General features: G+C 37.2%; 3 protein-coding genes across 3 annotated transcripts in view; 1 reads left to right on the top strand and 2 right to left on the bottom strand.

The window, feature by feature from the left end:
- Nucleotides 1–22,274, top strand: part of LOC122400395 (cilia- and flagella-associated protein 298) — a 131,886-nt gene that overhangs the window by 41,243 nt on the left and 68,369 nt on the right. The gene's annotated exons all lie outside the window — the stretch shown is intronic.
- On the bottom strand, nt 8,911–13,548 carry LOC122400396 (protein tipE). Its single transcript, XM_043401846.1, has 4 exons — nt 12,593–13,548; nt 11,300–11,558; nt 10,456–10,623; nt 8,911–9,185 (listed from the first exon to the last, which is right to left on the bottom strand). Exons 1-4 carry the CDS (start codon nt 12,879–12,881, stop codon nt 9,140–9,142), a joined length of 762 nt encoding a protein of 253 aa, XP_043257781.1. The 5' UTR covers nt 12,882–13,548; the 3' UTR covers nt 8,911–9,139.
- On the bottom strand, nt 13,681–16,178 carry LOC122400394. Its single transcript, XM_043401842.1, has 2 exons — nt 14,277–16,178; nt 13,681–13,898 (listed from the first exon to the last, which is right to left on the bottom strand). The coding sequence occupies exon 1, from the start codon at nt 15,619–15,621 to the stop codon at nt 14,287–14,289; it is 1,335 nt and encodes a 444-aa protein (XP_043257777.1). The 5' UTR covers nt 15,622–16,178; the 3' UTR covers nt 13,681–13,898; nt 14,277–14,286.

Below are 22,274 nucleotides of genomic sequence, written 5' to 3'. Positions count from 1 at the left end.
GGAACGACCGCGAAGCACTCACGCAATCCCGACGACTGTTTGAAAACAGGGCTGGCCGTCGAGCGTATGGCTCGCAAGCTCCCCCATGTCAAGCTTGCGCCCTAGTGTTCATGGGGAGCTGCCGATCGAGTCGGTGAATTCTATGTAGAAACCACTCGCGGCGCTCGAACGTTTCCCACGATCTGCCCGCGACTATTTGCTCGTCAGCGAGTACGACTTCGCGCTAGAAAGCTGATTAATCGACGACCGACGTCATCGGGCAACTTTGCTTCTTCCGCGCGAAATTACATTTGCTGTGATTCCACAAAGTTGTTACAACACAGCGCAAGAGAAGGACACATCATTCGCGGAATATTGTACAGCTTCCCCTTACAAGGATACGGATTGCAAAGTCCGATACTTGCCATCTAATAGGCTTTTGCGAACGATTCTTAAAATGCTAAATCTACAGATACAGTTTGTGGAGAAAGTGGTCGATAGAGCTTTGAAACTATTATAGCAATACGGGGAACTTAGTCAACAAATCTTACACATACGTTGTACGAAACGAAAATTAATTGAAACATTCATATATCTGATGTTTCGTATTTGAGATATGGCTTAGAACAGTTGTGCATCTATTAAAGTACCAGTCAACGCGAATATACGTGATTAATTCAGAATGATGTCCACTTTCGCTTTAATGATGGCAATTAATTGCTTTGGCTTCGATGCAACCATGTTTCAAATGTCATCTCATATTTCCTAGAGGTATTCTGTGGCATTAAATATCATGATTTTAGAAATTAGAAAAGATGATACAAAAAATTCATAATCAATCTTTTAAGAGCATAATTTTTTTAGTATACCTTTTTAATACTGTTCTGAGGAGCATTCATAATTTATTTCTTAATTTATTTCTCAATTGTATACTTCTTCACGTAGGATTCAACCAGATTTTGAAAAGAAGAATTATTGCTTGGAAGATGAAAAATGTTCAGGATGATCGTTTACCATCTAGATGATGGACGACGACATTATCCGAGCCTCGGTATATTCAAGTCGTAATATTTAGTTATATGAAATTTCTAGTATATTTAGTATTCGAAAGTTTAAGAAATTGCAGAGCAAAATCGTCTATTTTTGAATTACAATAACATAGAGCCAGTTTTTAAAAGAATTGTGATCAGAGACGAGTAGTAGATGTTATAGTAGTAGCGAATCCCGAAAGAAACGCCCGAAGGGTAGCAAAACCAGGGGTACACCCACGTAAAACTCTTACTGTCTGGTTGGTGGGTTTCTCGAGATGTTATTTATTGCCAACTCCTACAATCTAATGAAACCGTCAATTCCAAAAGATATTGCACACGATTGTAGGGGTCGGAATTTAAATCGAAAAGGGTTCGTCATCCATCAGAACAACGCTTAATCACTTGTTTGGGGGAAAAATGTAAAAATAGCTATACGATTCTGGTTGGAGACTTTTGTGTAATTAATACCTTATTATTTATTATTATTTATTCAACTCACTGCGACATTGACGGTAAAAAAAAAATTTCAAAGTAAAGAAATCGTCTTGAAACTCGTGAAACTATTTTGTAATCCGCAGGGTATCATATTTTAGGGAATAATAAAATAGTCTAGAAAATATGGAGAGTAGGTTTCGTCTGAAACGAAGATATAAAGTGAAAAATATGCACCACCATTATACTTTGTTGGTAATAACAGCTACTGGATACAATTGCGTACATTTATTGGAGTACATACCGGGTGATTCTAGAAACTGGGACAAGCTGTAACACATTTCCAAGCATAGATGCAAACAATCGATGCAGAGAATAGTTGAACCTCGGAATGAGGACTATCTTTTCACGATAGAATCTATTGTTTTAGTACAGTTGTACGAGTGCATATTGCGCTTGCACTTATCTTTTAAACGGAAACATGCATTTCTGTTGGCATAAATCGATTCTTCTCATCACTCTGCATATCAAAATATCAAGGTAGGGCCATTAAAAGAGGAAATTTCTTTATTTCAGGTATTCTAGTGTTCCACTGTTGTAATCTAAATATCTTCCATTTTTCATTACATTTTCGAGCTATGTAGCATTTACACTCGAACTTAAGATTTAATCTTGATTTTCATTTGATCAATTGAAAGAAAAACCTACAAAATGCACTGTGATACAAAAAAGAAAAGAGCTGAAAGAAGAAATGACTCTGAAACTTGATAACCAGATCTACGTGTACTTAAAAACTGCCCTCCGTTTCTTCTGCTTCTTCTAAATTTTTCTCTGCTCTATTTATTCCATTCTACCTTCCTGTCAGTTTGTTTCTTCAGTTATTCTTCTTTTCTGCAAGTTATTTCTATTAAAATAAATCAAATCATTTTTGCAAACTGTGGTACAAGTGGCATTTTCTCGCTACACGATGCGGCTTCAGAAAGTTTTCTTCAATCGAATGTTTTAAATTAGTTTCGTCTCCATTGCATACTGCCTTATTAGTATTCATTGAACTATCTACTTTCAGTTTCAAGAGTTTCCGAACAGATTGCTTTCTAGCTCTTCTTTGGAAAGGGGAAACGTGAATTTTGCATAACATATAATTACTGAAATTGAGAACTGTGAAACATTCTGTTCATTTATGACGATGTTGCTCTTGAGTGCATTTGTACATTGTATGCAACCATTATGGAATGCATACATCGTACACAGGAGTTCTGCAGGTGTCAGTAATAATGTGTACAGCTTCAGTATAGTTTCGACCGAAGCAATTCATCATTCTATGCATGCTGATACACTATAGTCTCCACTTACCACTTGTTTCCAGACCTTGACGCAATAGTGACATTTTTTAAACTCGGAGAACTTGACCTTTAGTACGTATTACAATTTTACTTAATATATCGAAGTTTTTCAAAAATAATCTTTTTAACCATAATCGTGTTAAAATGTATAAATAGTGCATTCTAAGTATTTCAAAAGATGTGGAATGGCTATAACATTTTTGGGAGTGAAAATGCAGTTCCAAGAGTCGAATTTACTCTAAAATATAATTTTGCTGGAATAAAGAAAATTTATTTTATTTTAAAGAAACGTTAATATGTATTAATGTTTTGTTTTGTATTTCATATAAAGATATATTAGTTTAAATTATTGTTTTCGTTGAATGTATTGTTCGCAATTCCTTTATTCTTGAAAATTGGAACTGAATTCGAATATTGCATAAATTTCATAATAGAAATAATCATAATAGTAATAATTTTGTTTCTCTTGATTGATTACCAACTAGGATCCAGCATGAATTTGATGTTACTTTTTTAAAACCAGTCCCAAAAAAAAAGTTCTGTTCCTTAACATTGTCGGAAATATTTGGAACACCCTGTATTTTCCCAAGTGAATCGAACATTGTGTTAATGTATTAGGTTCCCTTCCGTGAAATCTGATAAAAGCTTCTGTAAAATGAAATAATGTCTATAGATTTTGTTTCAATGAAAAATACGATACATCCTCGAAATTGTTCAAATTGTGTTTAATGCATCGTTGTTACAACAAAGGATTTTCTTGTTTATTTTAAATTGCATTGCCGTGGGGCAGTGTGTTCTAAAAGTTGTTAAAGGTCGATTGTTGTGCACCTGCGGGGCTTGAAAGCTTTTTCGGTGATTGCTATCACGTTACAGTGATCGATTTTCTAAATGGACACACGAGATACGAGTGTGCTACGCGTTTCGTCTACAAAACTGTGAATTAAAATAAAGTGGGGTTCGATTTTAATATTAAAAAAAATTAATTGGAGGATAGAGATCGAGAAGGAAGATTGGAAATGATCGAACACGTTTAACAGAAAACGTGTTTCTATATATTTCAAACGAAACCGTATAATCTTTTATTTACAATTGTCCGTTAGTATCGCAGAACGAGTACGTTAATATATAATATATTATTATGTACAGTATTCAAGACTTAATGGTACGCCCGAAGCGATGGACAAACGTTTCCGTTGGTGAAGTTTAAAATTCGAAGATAAAGAATTGGGAAGCTTTTCTCGTAGAGTGTCCTTTCACTTTTGGAGTATTTATATGAGAGAGAATGAGAAGGCGTTATATAGAAGTAGGAGCAACTACGGGTTAAGTTGCTGAGAAACGGGGCGAAATAGAAAAAGACGAAACGGAAATAGAAAGGGAACTGGTATAGCAGAGCTTAACTATAGTAGGTGCAGGTACCGTTAGAATAATCAAGTAACATGCGATAGAGCGTTATTATACATACGTATTGATAGAAATAGACTTTACGTTCATCGTCGCTTTCTAATCTGTGACCGTACGCGATTTTCTTTCTACTTTTCATCGTTCATCCATCGAACGGTCTCATCGCGTTTTGGCGCGCAGTGAAACGACTCGTTCGATCGTCGCGTTTATCAATATATTTCATTTCCCTAGAATTTCGTATCGTCTATCTAATTGCATCGGCGTCATCTCCCGCGACCGACGATCCTAAATACGTTTAACACCACGATCACTGGCGAGGCTCTAATCGACTAACGAATTGGCACTAAACCGATCTGATATGAGAGATATGGAAGTGCTTGCATGCAGACGAGCTCCCATGGATTACCGAGATTGTCAATGACGCTCTCACGAGCTTACGAACGATCCTCGATGCTCGCGGGTACATTGACCAAGCACAACGACAGTGTTTAAATACAATTTACGTCGAAGTGTTCCGCGACCTAAAGACGACCATTTCGATCGAAGACGACGATTTCGTTACCTCTATCCATTCCCTTTTCGATCTGACAGCGACAGCGAATCGTTCCACGGACTGACGCCCTAATTTTTAACAATCGAACGTTGACAGAACCTCGGCTTAAATTACGCTAACGGCTACAACAGACCGTGCACGTTACGATTTTTCATCGTATCTCGTACAAGAAATCGTACGTTAAGACGCGTAGGCTGCTATCCTAAGCCAAAATGGCGTGTCCCTCTTTGTGGCTGAATTTAGTATCTTTTTACCCTAGCAGCGACATCTGTTATGTGTTTCGACTCCAGCAGAGTTTTAAATGTCGACGTTCGCGTTTCAGTGGCTCCAAGAGGGTGGATAGAAATGTTCACTTTACGAATCATCACTGTAAACGCATTTTGATCGCGAATGACGTTAAAGTGCTAATAAAGTTAGACGTCCAGAACAAGTTAAAGGAGAACCTAGGTAATTTCGACGCAAAATCTTAAGAAACGAGCAACCGAGACACGCCTTTTTGGCTGAGGATGACAATACGAATCGTTTAAATGGTGTCTCGAATTCGATAAACGTCTTTTTTTTTCTTTCTATTACGTTTCGCGTCGATTGTTCGATTATACCTCACCGTTCAACGAGCCGAGCGTCTTGAGCAAAAGTTTCACGTGACAAATGGCGCGATTGGTTCGCCCCCGTGTGTTTTTCGACTCTAATTCAAGGGCGTGGCCGATCGATCGATCGATCGCTAGCGCACGGTAACGGAAATCGATTAGCAAGCTTCGAGTGGGGAATGAGTGCCAGATAGCAGGCTCCGTTGGCATTCGCTTCTCTCATGAAGGAAATTACGCCAATTTTCTGGACGCCTGCAGCAAGGCCGAGTAAGGATTCACAACCATTCTAGATGTACAGGGTCGCGACGTAGTTTCCGTACGCTTCGAAACAACTGCGCGAATCTCGTTAATCTAATCATAAGACTCCACAATTTATTAACGTACGATAATATCGCTTTTTGGTATAACTAGCCACGTTATACTATGAAATTAAATTTTACAGATGAAGCATTTTAACCCTTAACTACAATAGTCAAAGAAATGAATTGAACATTTTGGAATTTTGAAGTTTTTTGAAATCGAAAAAATAATAGATGGCTTTTAGTTTATTGCAACAATTAAACATTCTCAGAAGTTTGTATATTGTAGGATAGTAAACTAGTCATTTGTACCTAAGGGTTAAAATTTACATTTTTAAAGAACAATATCGCCTCTTAGCATCGATAGTGACATAATTCAACAATGTGAATTTTCTCCGATGAATATTTTTGAAGTTGCATATTTAAAGAACGATATAGTTATCGCGAGTTGTACCGATTTTTGAAACTAATAGATGTAAAAATATGCCATTTTATATAATAAAAAAAGCTGTACTCGTGAAGTTTATTTGTACAATGAAAGTAAAATTGATATTTTGTTATTTTTGCCACTATTAACTCTATTGATATTCTTTTATTTGTGTCACTATAGCTTTGCGATAAGAAACATTCTATTTATTATTGTTGGTAGTTAATTGGACGACACTAAATTTCTGTATGGTACTCAAAATGTGTGAAAGGCAGTTTCCTTGATACATAGAGTCTTTCATACAATGTGGGCTTAATTTCAGTCGCAATTCGAACACACAAAAATAGTGGGAATAATGTTTGATGTTATATTCATATAGTAATACTGGTTTAAAATTATGTTAGTGCAACCGATTCTACTCGGTTATATGTTAGTAATCGCATCTTTTTACTGTTTTGAAACACTCTCATATAACATTCGTAATATTTTTATAATTTGCATTCGAGCTCAATGTGGTCATTCAAAAACAGATGTAATTCAAAACCAAAAAAATATTTGTATTGACGATATTAATTTAGAGTGAGTAATATATTTCTTTGGCTCTATTACAAAGGAATGCACCCTTAAAAATGAAATTATTATTTCTTGACTATTCAAGATATTCTTTTATTCTAAATTTTCGTTATTCTCTAATTTTTTTGTTATGATAGTTTAATTCAATACTTAAAATGGGTTTTTGAATAATCAGATTTTAAAACTGAAAACTAACTCGTTGGTGGATTAAGTTTTCGTTCACCTATCTTATATTTTGTACTCCAAAACTTTGAAGTAAAAAAATTTAACCCTATTTTCTAAAGGCTGTTTACATTTAATTTTACTTTGAAAAGATTTTTTATATATAATTATAAATCAGTTTCATTCTAATTCGTAATATAGCTCAATCTGGTTTCCATTTATCAATTTTTCAACATTATATCCTCAATTTTGTCATAGTTTATTTAACTTTTTTTTTAGAATAAAACGATTTTGCATATTTTACAACTTCATATGAATTTGATTAATATCTTTATTCCTATAATATTGAACATGGTCCGAACTCTGAGTTGAAACTTTATTCGATATTGAACATTTTTTACTTATGCGAGATTGCCAATCAATTTTTTTTTAAAAATCTATCTATATATCAATAGCATTTGATGTACAAGTTTTAAAAATTACTTTTGTGTGCTGAATTCACTTCTGACCCGATATTTTACTTAACGCAACGACCACGTACGAGAAACAAACTTGACGATGCAAGATACATATCTATTGCTAACTAATTCGCTGAATGTTCCGGCTAGGTCGCGTTGTTTCGCAGCTTATGGAATGCAGATCGCTCGTCCCTTCGAAAAACCGAACTGAAAGACTGATATCTAGAGCTGTAAATACTACTACGCACGACGCGTGTATCTGTGCACCTGCGATTTACGCAAATATATCTAACTTGAACCACGACGCGACTGGCGCCCGCGTAAAAAATTTGTAATAATCTTTATATCGATCCCGGTCAAATCGATTGATCGATTAATATTCACAGACTTAACTTACGCGCTAAACTTAACCTACGAGTTTTCACTTTTTGGTGCGAAGACAGATCCTGGAAGCGTTCGCGTTACCTCGATCGTCGTTTCTCGCGTTTCGTTCGCGTCGATTCGAAAATTGCTACGCTTCACGCCTCCCCGTCGTTCTAAAAATCGTTGCGAAAATAGGTTTTGGGTCTACGCGTTTTTTATCTATTTTTGCAATCGCATCGAAAGTCCTAGGATCTTTGCTGGTAACTTCGTTACGCTTCATCCGTTTCATTTATTTCATTTTCCTCGCGACTCAGGCTGCCGCGATAGAAATCGAAACGCGAGAACGAACGAATCGACGCGAGTCTTCGCAGGAATTTGATTATTTGTTTGTTACTTTTGGAATGCTCGACGAATCGACCGTCATCTCTCCGCGAAGTACACAAGTTCGCTCTGCTCCCATCGACTCGTCGAAGATTTATCGAATAATAAATACTTCCGAAAGAATTCGTTTCGTTCGGTGATCGTGAAACGTTGTTCGATCAAACGACGATGAAATTTGCACGCGATCGAAATGCTTCTCTTCTCAAATTGCTTCTTATTTATCATCTTAAGTGTCGTTTTACCCGTGTCTTGAGTAAACACGATTTACAAACACGTAACACGAGCACATCACTTATCTCATTACAAACGAGTATCGCGGTAAAACGTGCCACTTGACGAATAAATTGTTCCTTACGCTTATATTTATCACGTTTTAGGAAGGCGCACCTTGTTATCGTACTCCCGAACCACGTTTCGGAATACTGGTAGATGATCGAGACTGAGCTCTCCGCTCGAACGCCGGCCTACTTTACCTTATAAATTCGCGATCATTTAACGTTTATTGCGTCCGTATAAAAAACCCCCCGAGTGGGCGTGCTCGATATTTTAAAAACGTTCGTCGCTCGTTCGCACGGCTTCGAAATCGTTGGATTATCTGGCTTTTTGGTTCCACGGTATGCGGTGTAAAAATATCGTATCTAGTTAATTTGTACGGACAAATACTTTGGAAAATACGATTGAATTTTTCGATGTACGACACCATGATCTGCAAACTGGTCAGAGCGCTTTCAACAGATTTTGATCGCGATTTGTATTATAATTAACGAGCAATTTTCTGGAAAGCCTTTGATTTATTGCAATTTTAAATATAAATATTAGGTAAAAATTAGGTAGAAATTCGCAGTAGATTACAAGTGATTGTTTAAAGAGCATCGTGTTGTTACCAGTTTCTATCAGTGAAAGCGATTGATTAAGCCCGTGGTAAGTTTCATCGACGCGATATTATCGATAGAAATAGCGTGATTTGAAATAAATCAGTCGCGTTGAAGTTACGAACGAATTGCATCTTTCATTCTCTGTTGCTGAAATTCCCCTAGCGCTGCTATTGCTTCTGAACGATCGCTTAAATTTAGAACGTAAAGTACGCTGGAGACTTTCAATAGTTTCTTCGGCGTCACTCCCGCGCTGGGGGGTGAGCCCTTGGTAGCAGTCAGTATTCTTCCTCGTCCTCTTCGAACTCGTCCTCTTCCAGGATGCTGTAGGAATGCAACAGAAAACTTGTTATAGAAAATACAGAAAGGTTTCCGCATCGAACTACATTGAGAAGCATTACTTCGAGGAATTATTTTACTAAGTAATCAAAATTAAAGAGTTTAACATACGATATTGACATCGATCGATCAAATCTTTAACGAGCCAGGTTAGACAGCGTTTTCAGTCAACTTTTTGCTGCTCTCTTCGATATAAATACTAAATTAATGAAACACATTATCCGTCCACTGTTAGCGTTTCTAACTAAGGCAATGATACCTTACAACTGAGTACATAACTTTGATATTATATTATAAATTAGATTTTTTAGATTTCTAATAATAATTCGATGAAAGTAAAATGATTAATTACTACATTAAGCACGTCACTTTTGATTTTTCACATATCTTATTGATGAAGTTTTTATAATTTTCCATTATTAATGTAAAAGTCATTTTTCTGTGATAGATACTGACAGTCTTTCAGAATAATTTTTAATTAACGTCGAATTTCTTTTTTAACATTTAGTTAGTGAAAACAAAATATTAAATTCAGGAATATACAATGAATAAAAATATTTGCCATAATAAATTTATATACTGCATGAAAGTTTTATACTTATTCAGCATAAAGAAACAGCCAAAAGCTGTTTGTAACATGTAAGTACGTAAATTTACAAAACGTGAACATATAAATGTGTAATATAAATTTTTTACAGCATAAAATGTGCTAAAGGAAATAATGTTGAATACACCATGTACAGAAGTTGCCTTTTATTTTTCTATAACTCCTCGTACTTATAAAATTATCTATAAAATAATTTAGTGATTAAAATAATACAGAATAAAATGAAAGAAGGAATATAGAATTTATAGCAGAAATATTAGGTTAAAGGAGATTGTCAAAATTGAGTTTTATTTATCTCGATTACTATCAATACTATTTAAAATTTGTATATAATAGAGAAACTTTCAAATTTAATTTGCAGCAACTTTTATTATGTGCTTTTTTATTATAAAAGACATGAAAAGCCAAATATCTAATATTCTGTTGTTAGCGATGATGGGATTCTTTTACATTAAAATATGTTTCAACTAACTTTAAAACTAATTTATTCTAGAAATGATAATATTGGAAATGATATTTTCCACGCTTGCAATGTAATTATAAATTGTGGAAGAAATATTTTAATTCCTCGAAGCAATTCGTTAGAGCCATAAGGAGTTACAGGTTCTTCTAGCCTCACTGGGCACTGCATACATACACGTTACTTACTCTTCCTTTCTGGCGTACTTGTCAATAAGGTTACGGCCTGGTCCTCCGCAAGTCTTGCCCATTGGTGGGCAGTACCAATAGCACAGTACACAAAGAGATACTGCGAAAAGAACTATAGGCACCACCAAGGCCAGCACTAAATGCCTCAAATTCTCATCCCAGGAATATCTGAAAATATACGAAACCACGGTTAGAAAATTATTTCGACGTATTTCAAAATATTTTAGAGGTTCACTATTAACAATTTAGGATAAATTTTCGTAATTAAACTTTAAAAAAAATAACGCGTTCATGATAGAGTCAACAAATATTTTGTATATACATAGAAACGTCTACTAGATACACTGATATATTTTCCGTATTTAACGATATAATATTCGTTTCATAAATGTAGTAGTACGTAGCTCTATTTTGTGCACTTGCAAACGACAAGTATTTCATAGATCCGTCGCTAATAATTGTTTCAAAGTTCTACATTAAACGACAATGACCCACATAACAATGGCAACAGATTAAATATAGACGTTTCTAAATAATAAATGGTAGATAGGCGATGTCGACAGTTGCGTGCGAAACTTTTATCCGCAGTATCTGCAGATCGATATACGAAATAGTAATTATGTCGTTTAACGAGCAAAATGTGTCACGGTGACTCCGTAGAAAAAAATCATACAAACGTAGTCTCCGACACAGTTGACAAATAAATAGAAGCATAGGAAGATTCGTATCTTCATTTTTGTCACGAGATGCTCGTCATTATTCACAATGTACATCGGACATGACACGTTTCGTGCTTCCGTTCGTGTCACTTTCCAAGAATACCGAGGGAAAAGTATAATTATACCTCGCAACGACAGTCTCTGGGTGTGTCCTGCTGTAATAGCAGGGGAATATTTTCCCCATGTTCGCCTTTCCGTACTTCTTCGCGAAGATGGAACAGTTCACTCTGGGCGGGTAACCGCAGCCCTCCGTGTTCACGAAGAATTTCGTGTCCGAGACGTCCCAGGGAATAGAACCGAGTGGTTTTGCCATAAATTCCTCGAACGTCAGCCTCGTGTAGTTGACTCTGATCTGGTGGCAACGGAGAGCGGCACTGGTGCAACCTGCAATCGCAAAGTATCTTTGAACACTTGTTAAGTTCATTATACGTCGACTTGTTGACCTAGTTTGATTACAATCGATGGTCGCTGCCACTCAAAAGTCTTAGAATGTACCTGCTGTATTTGACAATATTTTGATACTTAGTGAACGTGCAGAATTCCGACTTATTTTTAGTACTTATGGTAAAATTAAACTTCTAGAGACAGTTATTATCTATTGTTTAGCAAAAGAATAATTAGTTCAGAAATTTATGAACTAAAAATGTATTTGGTATATTCATGGTACTTGTAGCAATCATTACTATGGATAAATATTGTGAAAATCTAGTCGATTGTATTTCGACTAGAATTGTATAATGTTACAATACAAACTATAAGAAAATTAGTGTCAAGGATGCTACAATATTGTTTTATTTGTTGATAAGATTTCTAAAATAGTAGAATATATAATAAGTCATTTTATCTAGACGTCCAAGAAAATTTATTTTATTTTTTTACATTTTCGTAAAGTTTTAGGATTTACAAACAATTCATGTTTCTAAATTGTCAGATTGAAATTCTAAACATTGGCTAAATTTCGGAATTACGAGGTACTTAGTATTTGATTATAATTTTATTAAATAAATTACGGTAATGTACTTTTAACGTAGATGACTTCTTTAAACGAGATAATATTTCTCTAAATTTTTCTTTGATTTACCTGATACGTAATGACTTTTCTAAGACTTTTTGGTGTTAGCGTAACTTTCGATTTAACAGTTGAATCTTAACTAAAGATGATAAGTTGTATTTAGTGAGTATTTTGTGCCCACAAAGGTTGTAAATATTTTTCATAACATCACAAGCATGTTTTGCACTTTGTGTGCATAACATACCAATTTTGTACAAAATGGTTGACTATATCTGATATAGCTGATTCCTTGAATAACATTTTTAGAGCATAAGTAGCAAAAAATTGAAACGTCGATCGCTTAAACAAAACTATTTGAAAAGTGCACACGAGTAATCGCCATGAGTAATTATTCGACACGAATTACCTTCTCTACAGCTTGCCCAAGAACAGTTTTTCAGTCCCTCGGCGTAAACGTGATCGGTGACAACGCAGGCCACAGCATGAGGAGAGAAGTCTGACAAAATGGTGGAAATCGCCGGCTCGACGACGAAAGGGATTAGAAAGAGAAAAGCGAAAACGGCAAGGATAGCTGTGGTGCCCAGGCAGAGAGACGTGTAGAATTTGGCCTTCTCTACCAGAGATTGGACTTCTACCACTGGTAGAACCCCTCCGCCCATGGTGCTGGACTTGGAGTCCTCTTCCTGGGCACCCATGATCACCGTTGACTCGTCGGACTCAATGGTTGCTGCTTTTGTGGGTCGCTTGGACCCTACTTTCACCGAGTAAAACTTTCCTCTGCTTTCAAAGCGCAGAGACCAAACGTCTACCTCCTTTCGTCCTCGATATCGACGAAATTACTTTTCTGTTCTTCCAATCGTTCAATGCAGTTTCTCGAATGTAATTTAAAGAAATCTTTGAACGAATTATTCCTCGGTACCGTAGGCCGACGTCGAGCTCCGATGTTCCGAACGTCTTCTTTAAATTAATCGTAGAGTAAGCTTAAAGTTGAAATACTTTCAGAAGAGTTACGAAGCAAAGCGAGAAATCGTGAGAGGCCTCGATAGGCCTGTTGGTGCAGAGATCGGTCCCGATCGATCATATACCCAGCAAGGCACGTCCTTCGAATCCCAAAGTGTATCTTGTGTACATGTAGTTATAATATTTGCATAGCCTCGATACGTAGAGCTATCGTGTAGTAACGTTCCTTATCTACGGTCACGGCGAATCAATCAGAAGGGGGACACTTAAAAGCTACCGACGAATGTCACGTGTAAAAGACGCCGAATTGTCTTGTTCCTGTTTTTGTTTCTCGTTACTGTCCGTATCCGAAAGAATCTTTGAGCCCAAATTCAGGATCTCCCTGTCAGCAGGAGACAAATAGTCGAGAGCTGCGTCGCGCATCCATTTGTACAAACTCTTCGAAGCGATCTGTCCGCGTGCGCGACACGGGCAAAAAAAGCACGTGCGCTCTCGAAAGTATTTGTGCAGGCAGTGCAAGTAGGAAAAAATCGGTACTTTTTTTTTGTTGTTCTCGATCGCTTGCTCTCTTTTTTGGTTTGTTTTCTTGATGGCTTTGCAGAAATGTTTGCGTTTGTTTCTTTTCTTTTGTTTTACTTTTTTTGCAACATGAGAATTTTAACCACGCGTTCCCCCCCTCCCCACACCTTAATAATGCCCGCGCAGGGAGAATATCGACTGACGAGCCGGACTCTCCTCCAGGAGGGGAATGCCTGTCAACAGAAAGAAAACGTTATGTTAGAAGCGTATAGCCACTCATCAATACACCTTTATCAAGTTATCTATATAGAATGCTGTCTAGAGACCCCCTCGTTAAAAATTAAATATTAGGTCACCCTTCGTTGTGCTATATTTTAGTCTAATGATACGTGAGAATAGGTAGCATAGAATAGAATAGCGTGATGTTGAATATTGCAGAACGTTTGGCGGAAAGAATAAAATCGGTTGTGAGTAAAGAGTATTTCAAATTTGATTATACATATTCTTCTGAGGAGATGTTTAAATACGTCGGTAGATTCAGTCGTAATTCGTCTAAAAATATATCCATAATCGTTGTGATTGGCATCCTGTTGATGCCGAACGATTCTTACGTGACGGATCTCAGAGCGCCATAGCAGAGTTTCCTCCGCCAGCATCCCCTAGGTTACCCAGAGTGCTCTTCTCTATCTGCGAACCGACCGTGCCCTTGAATCTCATCTTCGCGTCGTCCCCGACCACCACGGTCCTTTGACAAAAGATCAACGTCAGGCAACTGACGACGAAAAGAATGCTCGGCAACAGCAACGCGACCAGAAACTCCTTGTACGTGTTCTCCAAATTGAAACGGGACACGACCACGCCGGTGTTGCCCTTGGCATAGTAACAGGGGAACCTGGCGCGCGCGTTATGGTCGGAGCCGTCTTTCCCGTACTCGTGAAGAAAGTCCTTGCACTCCTCGCGAAGCGTGTTCACGCAACCCTCGAGATTGATCAGCAGACGGCTCTCGTTGGCGATGATCAAGTCTTGCTCCGGTGGCGCGACCCTTCTGCTCTCGTCCAGCGGTTTGGTCGCGAATATGTTGAGGTAGGATAGATAGGTGAAATTGGTCAGATCTGTGAGAAGATCCTTCTCGAGAACGGAACCGTTTATGCAGTCCACAGCCTCGACGCCGAGGGTGGAATTGAACATTCCGTAGCACGACGCCATCATGACGTCCCCGCGATTCTCGTTCCAAATCTCTTCGTTCGAGAGAACGTCTATCGCTCTCTCGCATTGACTAAGATAAACCTTGTCACCGCTTAGCAATATCATATTCTTGTTTCTAGTTGGGATATCGACGCACCTGCGATCGCAGTTATAAGGGGTTCTAATACGCTCGCAAGTCCCACGATTACAATTGAACAAACCGTCTATGTCTATGCAAGTTATTTTCCCGCGTCTCCCGGAACACTTCATCGGTGGATCGGTATCATGAAATATACACTCGAACGCGTCCGTAATATTGATACACACCCCGGACGTACAATTGAACGTGCCCGTTAGGTTACGACACTCGTCGGCGATGCATTTCGATTTCTTCGCGTTCTCCTGATCGATACCGTAACAAGTCTTATTCGTGGTGTTCGTACAGTTCGCCAGGAGTATCGTAGACCCGTTCCCCCGTAGATTCACGTGAATCTGTACGCAGGGACCGGAGGTTTTCGACAAACACCACTCCCCGCAGCTACCCCAGTCGCAGTTGTCCGCGTTCACCGCGCGTATTGTCGTGCACATCACTGGCACCTCGCTGATGCCGGACTTGAACGCCCTGGTGCTGGGCATGTAGATCGCTACGGTCAGGTAGACCAACGCGACGGAGGACAAAACGGCCGTCATCTGACAGATGCAAATCGTCCCGCAGATTCGGCCATCCTGCGGCGGGATCACCAGGTTCTCCACTGGTACTTCCTTCGGCATGGTGCCGGGCTCTTCGATCACCAAGAAGATCCTGATGTCGATCACCGGGTGTCTGTTACATCCTACGTAGCGACTGAACACTATATGGGTGGTCTACATCATCGTAGTAGCGTTCGACGCGCACTGCTCCTTCCTCCGACAGTCTCTTCGATGTATAGTCAAACTGTAACTACGGACCTTGCGGTTGAGGGCATCGGCGCTTTATCAATACCTGGAGTTACGGATTTCGTAGACTGTACGTACCACCAGCGACATGTTCCATGGGATCGGGCGTCCCCGACGTTCAACGATTCACCTCCATCGCCATTTATTTTGTTCCAGCTGTCGATGGGCTAACCCTTGTCGCTCGAAATTCGGTTTCTCTTATTTTGTTTCACTGGGAACAGTCAGTTGACGGGTGTTCGTCGGTGAGATTCTGACGATTCCAATGTCGTTCAAGGCCAACCGAGGATTCGCATTGCGAAATCGGATTCTCTGGTCGGAGTTTCTCGCGACTCCGAGTCACGATGTTCTTTTTACCGCAGGACGAGTCTGGTCGCGCGCGTGTTCTGCTTTCGGTTGCTTTGCGCCTCGTGTGAGGTGCGCGGGTGGAAAGCTCCGAAAGACGACGCGCATCGATCGATGGCTCGCGCAAGCGTATCAACGAACTGCAACGACGCCGTGCACTGCAGCATTTGACGTCATCGATATACCACCGTGTGTCATCGGGAGAGAATCTCTGTTGCAGGATGATCGTACAGAAATGGCGGGATCCAAAGGATCCAGCGAACAAAAATTGAATCTTTTGTGATTACGGAACCGGATACCGAAGTACTCTTGCGAACGTTCATTCTGTTCGATACTGAAATCAAATCGACAGGTCTTAGTACGGATTTTGAATTTCGTAGGTCACCTTTCTTCTTTGGCAGCGATTGTTTCATAAATTGTATCGTGGTGCACGCGTATTTAGAGTCAGTTTAATACATACGATATCGATTGCGGCTGGGGTTCGCTTTTATTCTCGTCGTAGACACGAATTTGGTAGTTAAAACAGTTCAATTTGGGAACAGATGTTCCATGTATTCTTCTCGAATATCGGTTTCGTAACGCTGCATGTAAATGCAACGCGTCTCGGAATAAACATTACTCGAATGCATATTGGGCGGAACTGGGTCGAAGATCAGCAGCGCCGAAGGTCCTTTAATCGTTCCGACCGAAGCTTGCTGTTTTAATAAAAGTAGATCGGATTTAGCTCGCGTGTCGTTGCTACGATTGCATGAATTCGATATACAGTTCGCGACGATGTTACAAATTGCAGGGCAAAAATATGGATTCTTAAGGAGGTAGTCTAGTCTTGGAATTTTAAATGTTAAGCTCCTTCAAACTTACGTATGTATATCCCTAGAGAATACAAAATTGTAATAATTTGAAATTTATGTACTCTATTGTTCATTGGACGGTAGATGTTCCACCAAAATTATATTCAATTAACTTAAATGTAAAGCTTTTAGACAATGAGCATGATTATAAATTCATAGGGAATCTGGAAGAATTATATAATTCAGAAAGGTTTTCCATATGCTGGAAGTAAAATGGGGTAAAAAAGTAGATCGTATTTTTAAATATACACGAATTTTTAAGGAAATTTATTTAAAAAATAGGCAAAATCTAACATGACGAATCGAATAGTATAAGAAGACGTCATTTTTTTTACGAGACCATCATTGCCCGACACCAGGCACCGCACTGGTGGAATTGTGACAGAGTTTCCATCGCCATAGGGCATTTAGAACGTGTGACACAGTTTGAGGAGCAAGCAACGAAAGTACAGAACACAAAAAGTGTAAAGCTTAAAGCACTAATGCTTAATTAATTGCATTGGTATAGAAACATTTTCTTTTTCAATTCTCATCATCTGACATTCTTTTTCGAATTCTTTGCAAGAAACTTCGTAGGACTGCTAATGTATACTTCAGGCACAATTTGTATAAAACATAATCTATCTGAATTAAAAATGCAAGTGTCCTAAATAATTACTTGTTTTTTAAATTGAATTATATTTTTCGTTACGTTGAGTAAACGTGTTTTCATTTTCAAAGCTTTCGAGCACAGACTTTTGATTCCTTGATAATTCAAAATATGACATAAGATTGTTTGAAAAAATACATTTCATTTATACCTACGTGAAAGAAGATATACAGTTTGTGTTTTATTCACGAAAATATGTTAGGTACACAGAATGTCTCTTGACACATTTAGAGACACTTTTAAAAATATAACAAGGTACAAAACCAAAGGTTCTACTACTATTTTAATTAATATCTAAAGAATAAAACACATACTTTGACATACTGACTTTATTAAAGTAGATTCTCTGGATCGAGGGAAAAAATTGTTATAAATATTTAATGTCGAGAATTTTGTCATATTACGTTTTCAATGTCTATCATTAATTGCCAAAGAAAACTATAATCTCACTCGTGATTGTAATTGTATAAAAAAAAAAATTGCAAAAAGATGTATATCTTTATTATTTGTTTACATAATACTACGTAGAAACAAATTTTCTTACAATTATATTTTATCTCATGATAAAGTCACGTAGTATATGTAAATGTATTTTTCGGTTCTCCGATGGAAAAGAGAATTATGCTTGCTGTATGCACGAAGTCATGCTTCCGTTGCTGTAGCGAATATGAAACATGTCAAGTCACTGAAATCTTATTATATTTTGCTTTCTGAAATATTAAATTTACAAAATATGGACTCGACATAGTTTACCTTTGAGGATTTATATTACATGTTTTTCTTGTTCTTTCGGTATTTCTATTTTATTTTCTTAAACTTCGATTTTATCGATATATATTCGTTTTCACGAATAAAAACAATAGAAACGAATAGAAACTAAATGTCTCGAGTAACATTTTTTGCTCGACAGAACTAAAATACTGCGATCTAGGACCACGAAAACGAAAACCCGCGTTTATTCAGGCTAACGAAGAGTTTAATTTAAAAATTTGAATTTTCCTCAGCGAATTTTCATCAAATTTTGGAGTGTCCGCTAAGAATCCATAATTACCGTAATTACGTGAGCCCAGAGCCTCTCGCGAGGTCGTAGCACTTCCTACGGACGGAAAGGAGAAAAAAGTTTTTAGAGCGCCGGAAAGCACTACACAATGCAAATCGTACGCGCGAACGAGGGTGAAGAAGGGGGAAGTAACGTCGACAAACGGTGTTATTTTTTTTCTCTCCCATCGTGAAATTATAAAGCAAGGATCGCGATAACGCGTGCTCGCCGGAACTACTTAATTATCAGCGAACGTTTTTCCCCCTCTAACATATACGCTCCAGTTTTTTTTCTAATTCCTGAGAAATTGACGCCGCGCGCCGCGTGGTTGCGACACAGTTTCCGGTCGCGATAGGACCTTCGAATCTGACACAGTTCGCGAGGCGGCCAACGACGAAAGAGCGAGGCGAAACGTTGGCAAGGGGAAAAAATAGAAGAGGAAGCAGAAATAGAAGGCTCGACGCGTTAGCACGTAATGTAGTTTATCGAGCGTCAGCTGCAGACGGTGTGGCGCCTGTAGCTTTACGCCGCGTTCTTCGCGACCTCCTCTACTACGCGTGTCTCGCCTGCCACTTGCAATTCCACTGCGAATAGAAATTCTTTCGGCTACACTCCGCGACAAAAACATACCACGCGAACGAGCGAGCTTCTCCAAACGAACAATTAATTTTTACAAAATTTTCACCGAATAAATGCTGATAAACGTTTTGGTTAAGATTCCATTAACCCTTTCGACTCGCGTTTTTTCTACTCGCAGTTTAGTTATTTTGCCATTAGAAATCAATAGTACTATACTAGGGATGGCTACGTATCGATTTTCAGAGCTGTTTGATGATTTTGGAAATTTGGACGTATGTCATCAGTTTTTCTCAGTGTGACGTTATGTGTCCCGTTGACAGAAAGGATAACGCGCAATGTATACATATATAAAAACTTGCTAGGACACATTGTTGACATACAACTTTCAAATTTGATGAATATACGGTTTTGTGTGTCAATTTTAAAAATTGGGATTTTGTTACGTGGAACATATGAGTCTCCAGTAAATGTAAAGGTAAATTAATGGTCCCGATTTTCTATCAGTAGCTTGTATATGTATATATTATATATGTATACATATCACAAACTTAAAATACGAAATTATTAGAACGACTTATGGTATTTTGCCATACACATCTTGCAAACAGGAATCTTCCAACTCGTACAAATTGCTCTTGGACTTGTTTCTTTTTTATTTTGGGAGAACCTTTGGAATCTTTTTTGGGCTTTTCCTTTCTCGAAAAGATGTACATATATTTTGAAATTATTGTAGGTTTTCCCCTTTTTTTTAAATTGATGTTTCATAAAGTCAAGAAGTAGATACTTATATTTACTTACTTCTATATTATATTCAACGTTCTGTATTTTTTAAATAAACTTAAAGTCACTAAAATAATAAATTTAACCCCTTTAAATTTATGTAGATTACATCATACCTAAATTGTATAAAAATTGTTAATATCGAGTGCAAGAACCCATATTTATTTTTACTCCCACGCATTAATTTTTTTCTTTCTTCTTCATCTTTTATTTTCTTCTTTTCCCACTCGGTACTTTATTATTCTTTTTGTACTGTTGGTGTACTTTCGATATATTATTATTCATATATCACGAGGTTGTGCTTGTTTTTTTAAAGATTTACAGCAGACCTTTTTAGTCAGGCTCTGTAAACGTAAAGCCGTTAATCAATCTTTTCATAGTAAACAGTGATTTTTATTTCGACATGATAAATTGATATTCACGTTTGTCCATTACGTCATTTTGTTGCTTTAACCCGTACATAGTATCAGATTGGGAATGATTTTTCACGAATAAATGAATTTTTTCCTTCAACGTTTAATTATTGAGAAAATCAACCCTGAAAATTCATTAGATACTACCGATCAACTTTGGTTTGTATTACTTCTCCTTGTTGTCGTATTTAGAAACATTTATAAGACGATTGTTCGAATAAGAAAAGAAGCAAGTCGGTTCTAAGAGGAACGTGCCCTATCTTCATCAACGCGTTTGTCGAGGAGACAACAATTGTCACATTAGTAGTAGAGTTTATATTGAACGTTACAAAACTAACGGAGACTCATATCTTACTAATAAAATAGTAGAAACGATCAAAAACAAGCTATGATCTCTGTAATGATCGCAAATTCAAAAACAAGCAGTAGTACTTGCAATGTCAAAAATAATACAAGTCTGTACAGAATGATTTCCTCAAGAATGAAACATTTTTCAACGAATAGAACACTTTCGATTTATTTACTTTTTATCAGAAATTATCCACCATCAACCTGTGCTACGTTTCGTGGAATAAAGTGTCCGTAACGTAAATAAGCCTAACCTGTGACGACGACTAAAGAATGTCAGTCAAGCGGATTAAAATAAATCAGAGATTGTTGAAAGAGTCAGGGATTCGAGGATGTCAGGAATGTATTGATATTGGAAGCACGACACATGGAAGACAGCTTATAAGAGATTAAAATAATTCCATGTAATCCGTAGTAATCCTTTGTGTTGATATCGCTAGCGATGAATAGACGTCGGTAGGTAATTAACATTATCGAAATGGAAAATCGCTGTTCACTCTGAAAGGGCTCATTCACGAACACATGTTCAGGAAGCATTTTTTATTCAGTTTACCGAGTACTATGTATGTGTTTGAAAATTTCTAAAGATTATTAAATAAATTTTTAAATAATTTTTTGCTATTTGGCTAGCAAATGGACTTTCACAAATATTTTTGTTTGTTTTTATTCGTACTCTATTGCAAAATAATTGAACCGGGAAACAGAGATACGTTTTCAACAATGAATATTCATTTGGTGGAAATTTCACGCTCTGCCTGTGGGATTTTCTAAAAAAATAACGCGTATTATCGCTGTTTTGTTTCGGCGAATAAGTGACATGATAGAATTAAGATGAATTGTTGAAACGCTGGTGCTCAACATCTAACCAACACAATGAATCGTATCAGGAAACGTGTAACAAAATATTTAGAATGCAACGGAGAAAGATTTGAGTACTTATAATATTAAAAATAAAATAATACATTAAACAGATAGGTGTGTTTGTATATTCGTTGAACACAAATTACAGACAATTGTACCTATCTATAGATATTCTTTAAAAAAGATTCCGAAGCTATAAGTATGTAGATGTTGCAAAATATACTTAAATATTTGCTTTAAGTTTACTTGGAAGTCGTTCATCATATTTTTGAACACAAATCTAATCCTTCTCGTAATTAAAAATGAAAATAAACTTGTAAAATGTTACGTATATTCGAATAACTATATAACTTTCAACGTGAACTACTTTGCAAGTAGAACGCAATTGGTTATAGCTGATGTAATGCTTTCTCTAATAAATATAATTATTATAGATTATACTTTTTATCTCAGAAAGATACAAGAGTCGAAAGCGTTCTAATAAATATTTAATTACCAAACGAGCATTAATTTTGTATGACACAATGAAATATTTCATGAGGTATTGAATTACCTTATACCTCGTGAGCACAGAATGGCTCCAGGAATCGATTTATGGAAAACAATTCAGACAGTTCCATTTAAAA

The sequence above is a fragment of the Colletes gigas genome, unplaced genomic scaffold, assembly GCF_013123115.1.
Source record: "Colletes gigas isolate AHSC1104 unplaced genomic scaffold, ASM1312311v1 Colletes_gigas_Sc00017, whole genome shotgun sequence".
Lineage (NCBI taxonomy): Eukaryota > Metazoa > Arthropoda > Insecta > Hymenoptera > Colletidae > Colletes > Colletes gigas.
This window is presented reverse-complemented; position numbering and strand designations above follow the sequence as displayed.

Coding starts and splice junctions, on each gene's coding strand:
- LOC122400396 (XM_043401846.1), bottom strand. CDS start 12,881: ATGGGTGCCCAGGAAGAGGACTCCAAGTCCAGCACCATGGGCGGAGGG. Junction 11,559..12,592: donor TTGGGCAAGCTGTAGAGAAG/GTAATTCGTGTC, acceptor TTGCGATTGCAG/GTTGCACCAGTGCCGCTCTC. Junction 10,624..11,299: donor CCAGAGACTGTCGTTGCGAG/GTATAATTATAC, acceptor GTATATTTTCAG/ATATTCCTGGGATGAGAATT.
- LOC122400394 (XM_043401842.1), bottom strand. CDS start 15,621: ATGCCGAAGGAAGTACCAGTGGAGAACCTGGTGATCCCGCCGCAGGAT.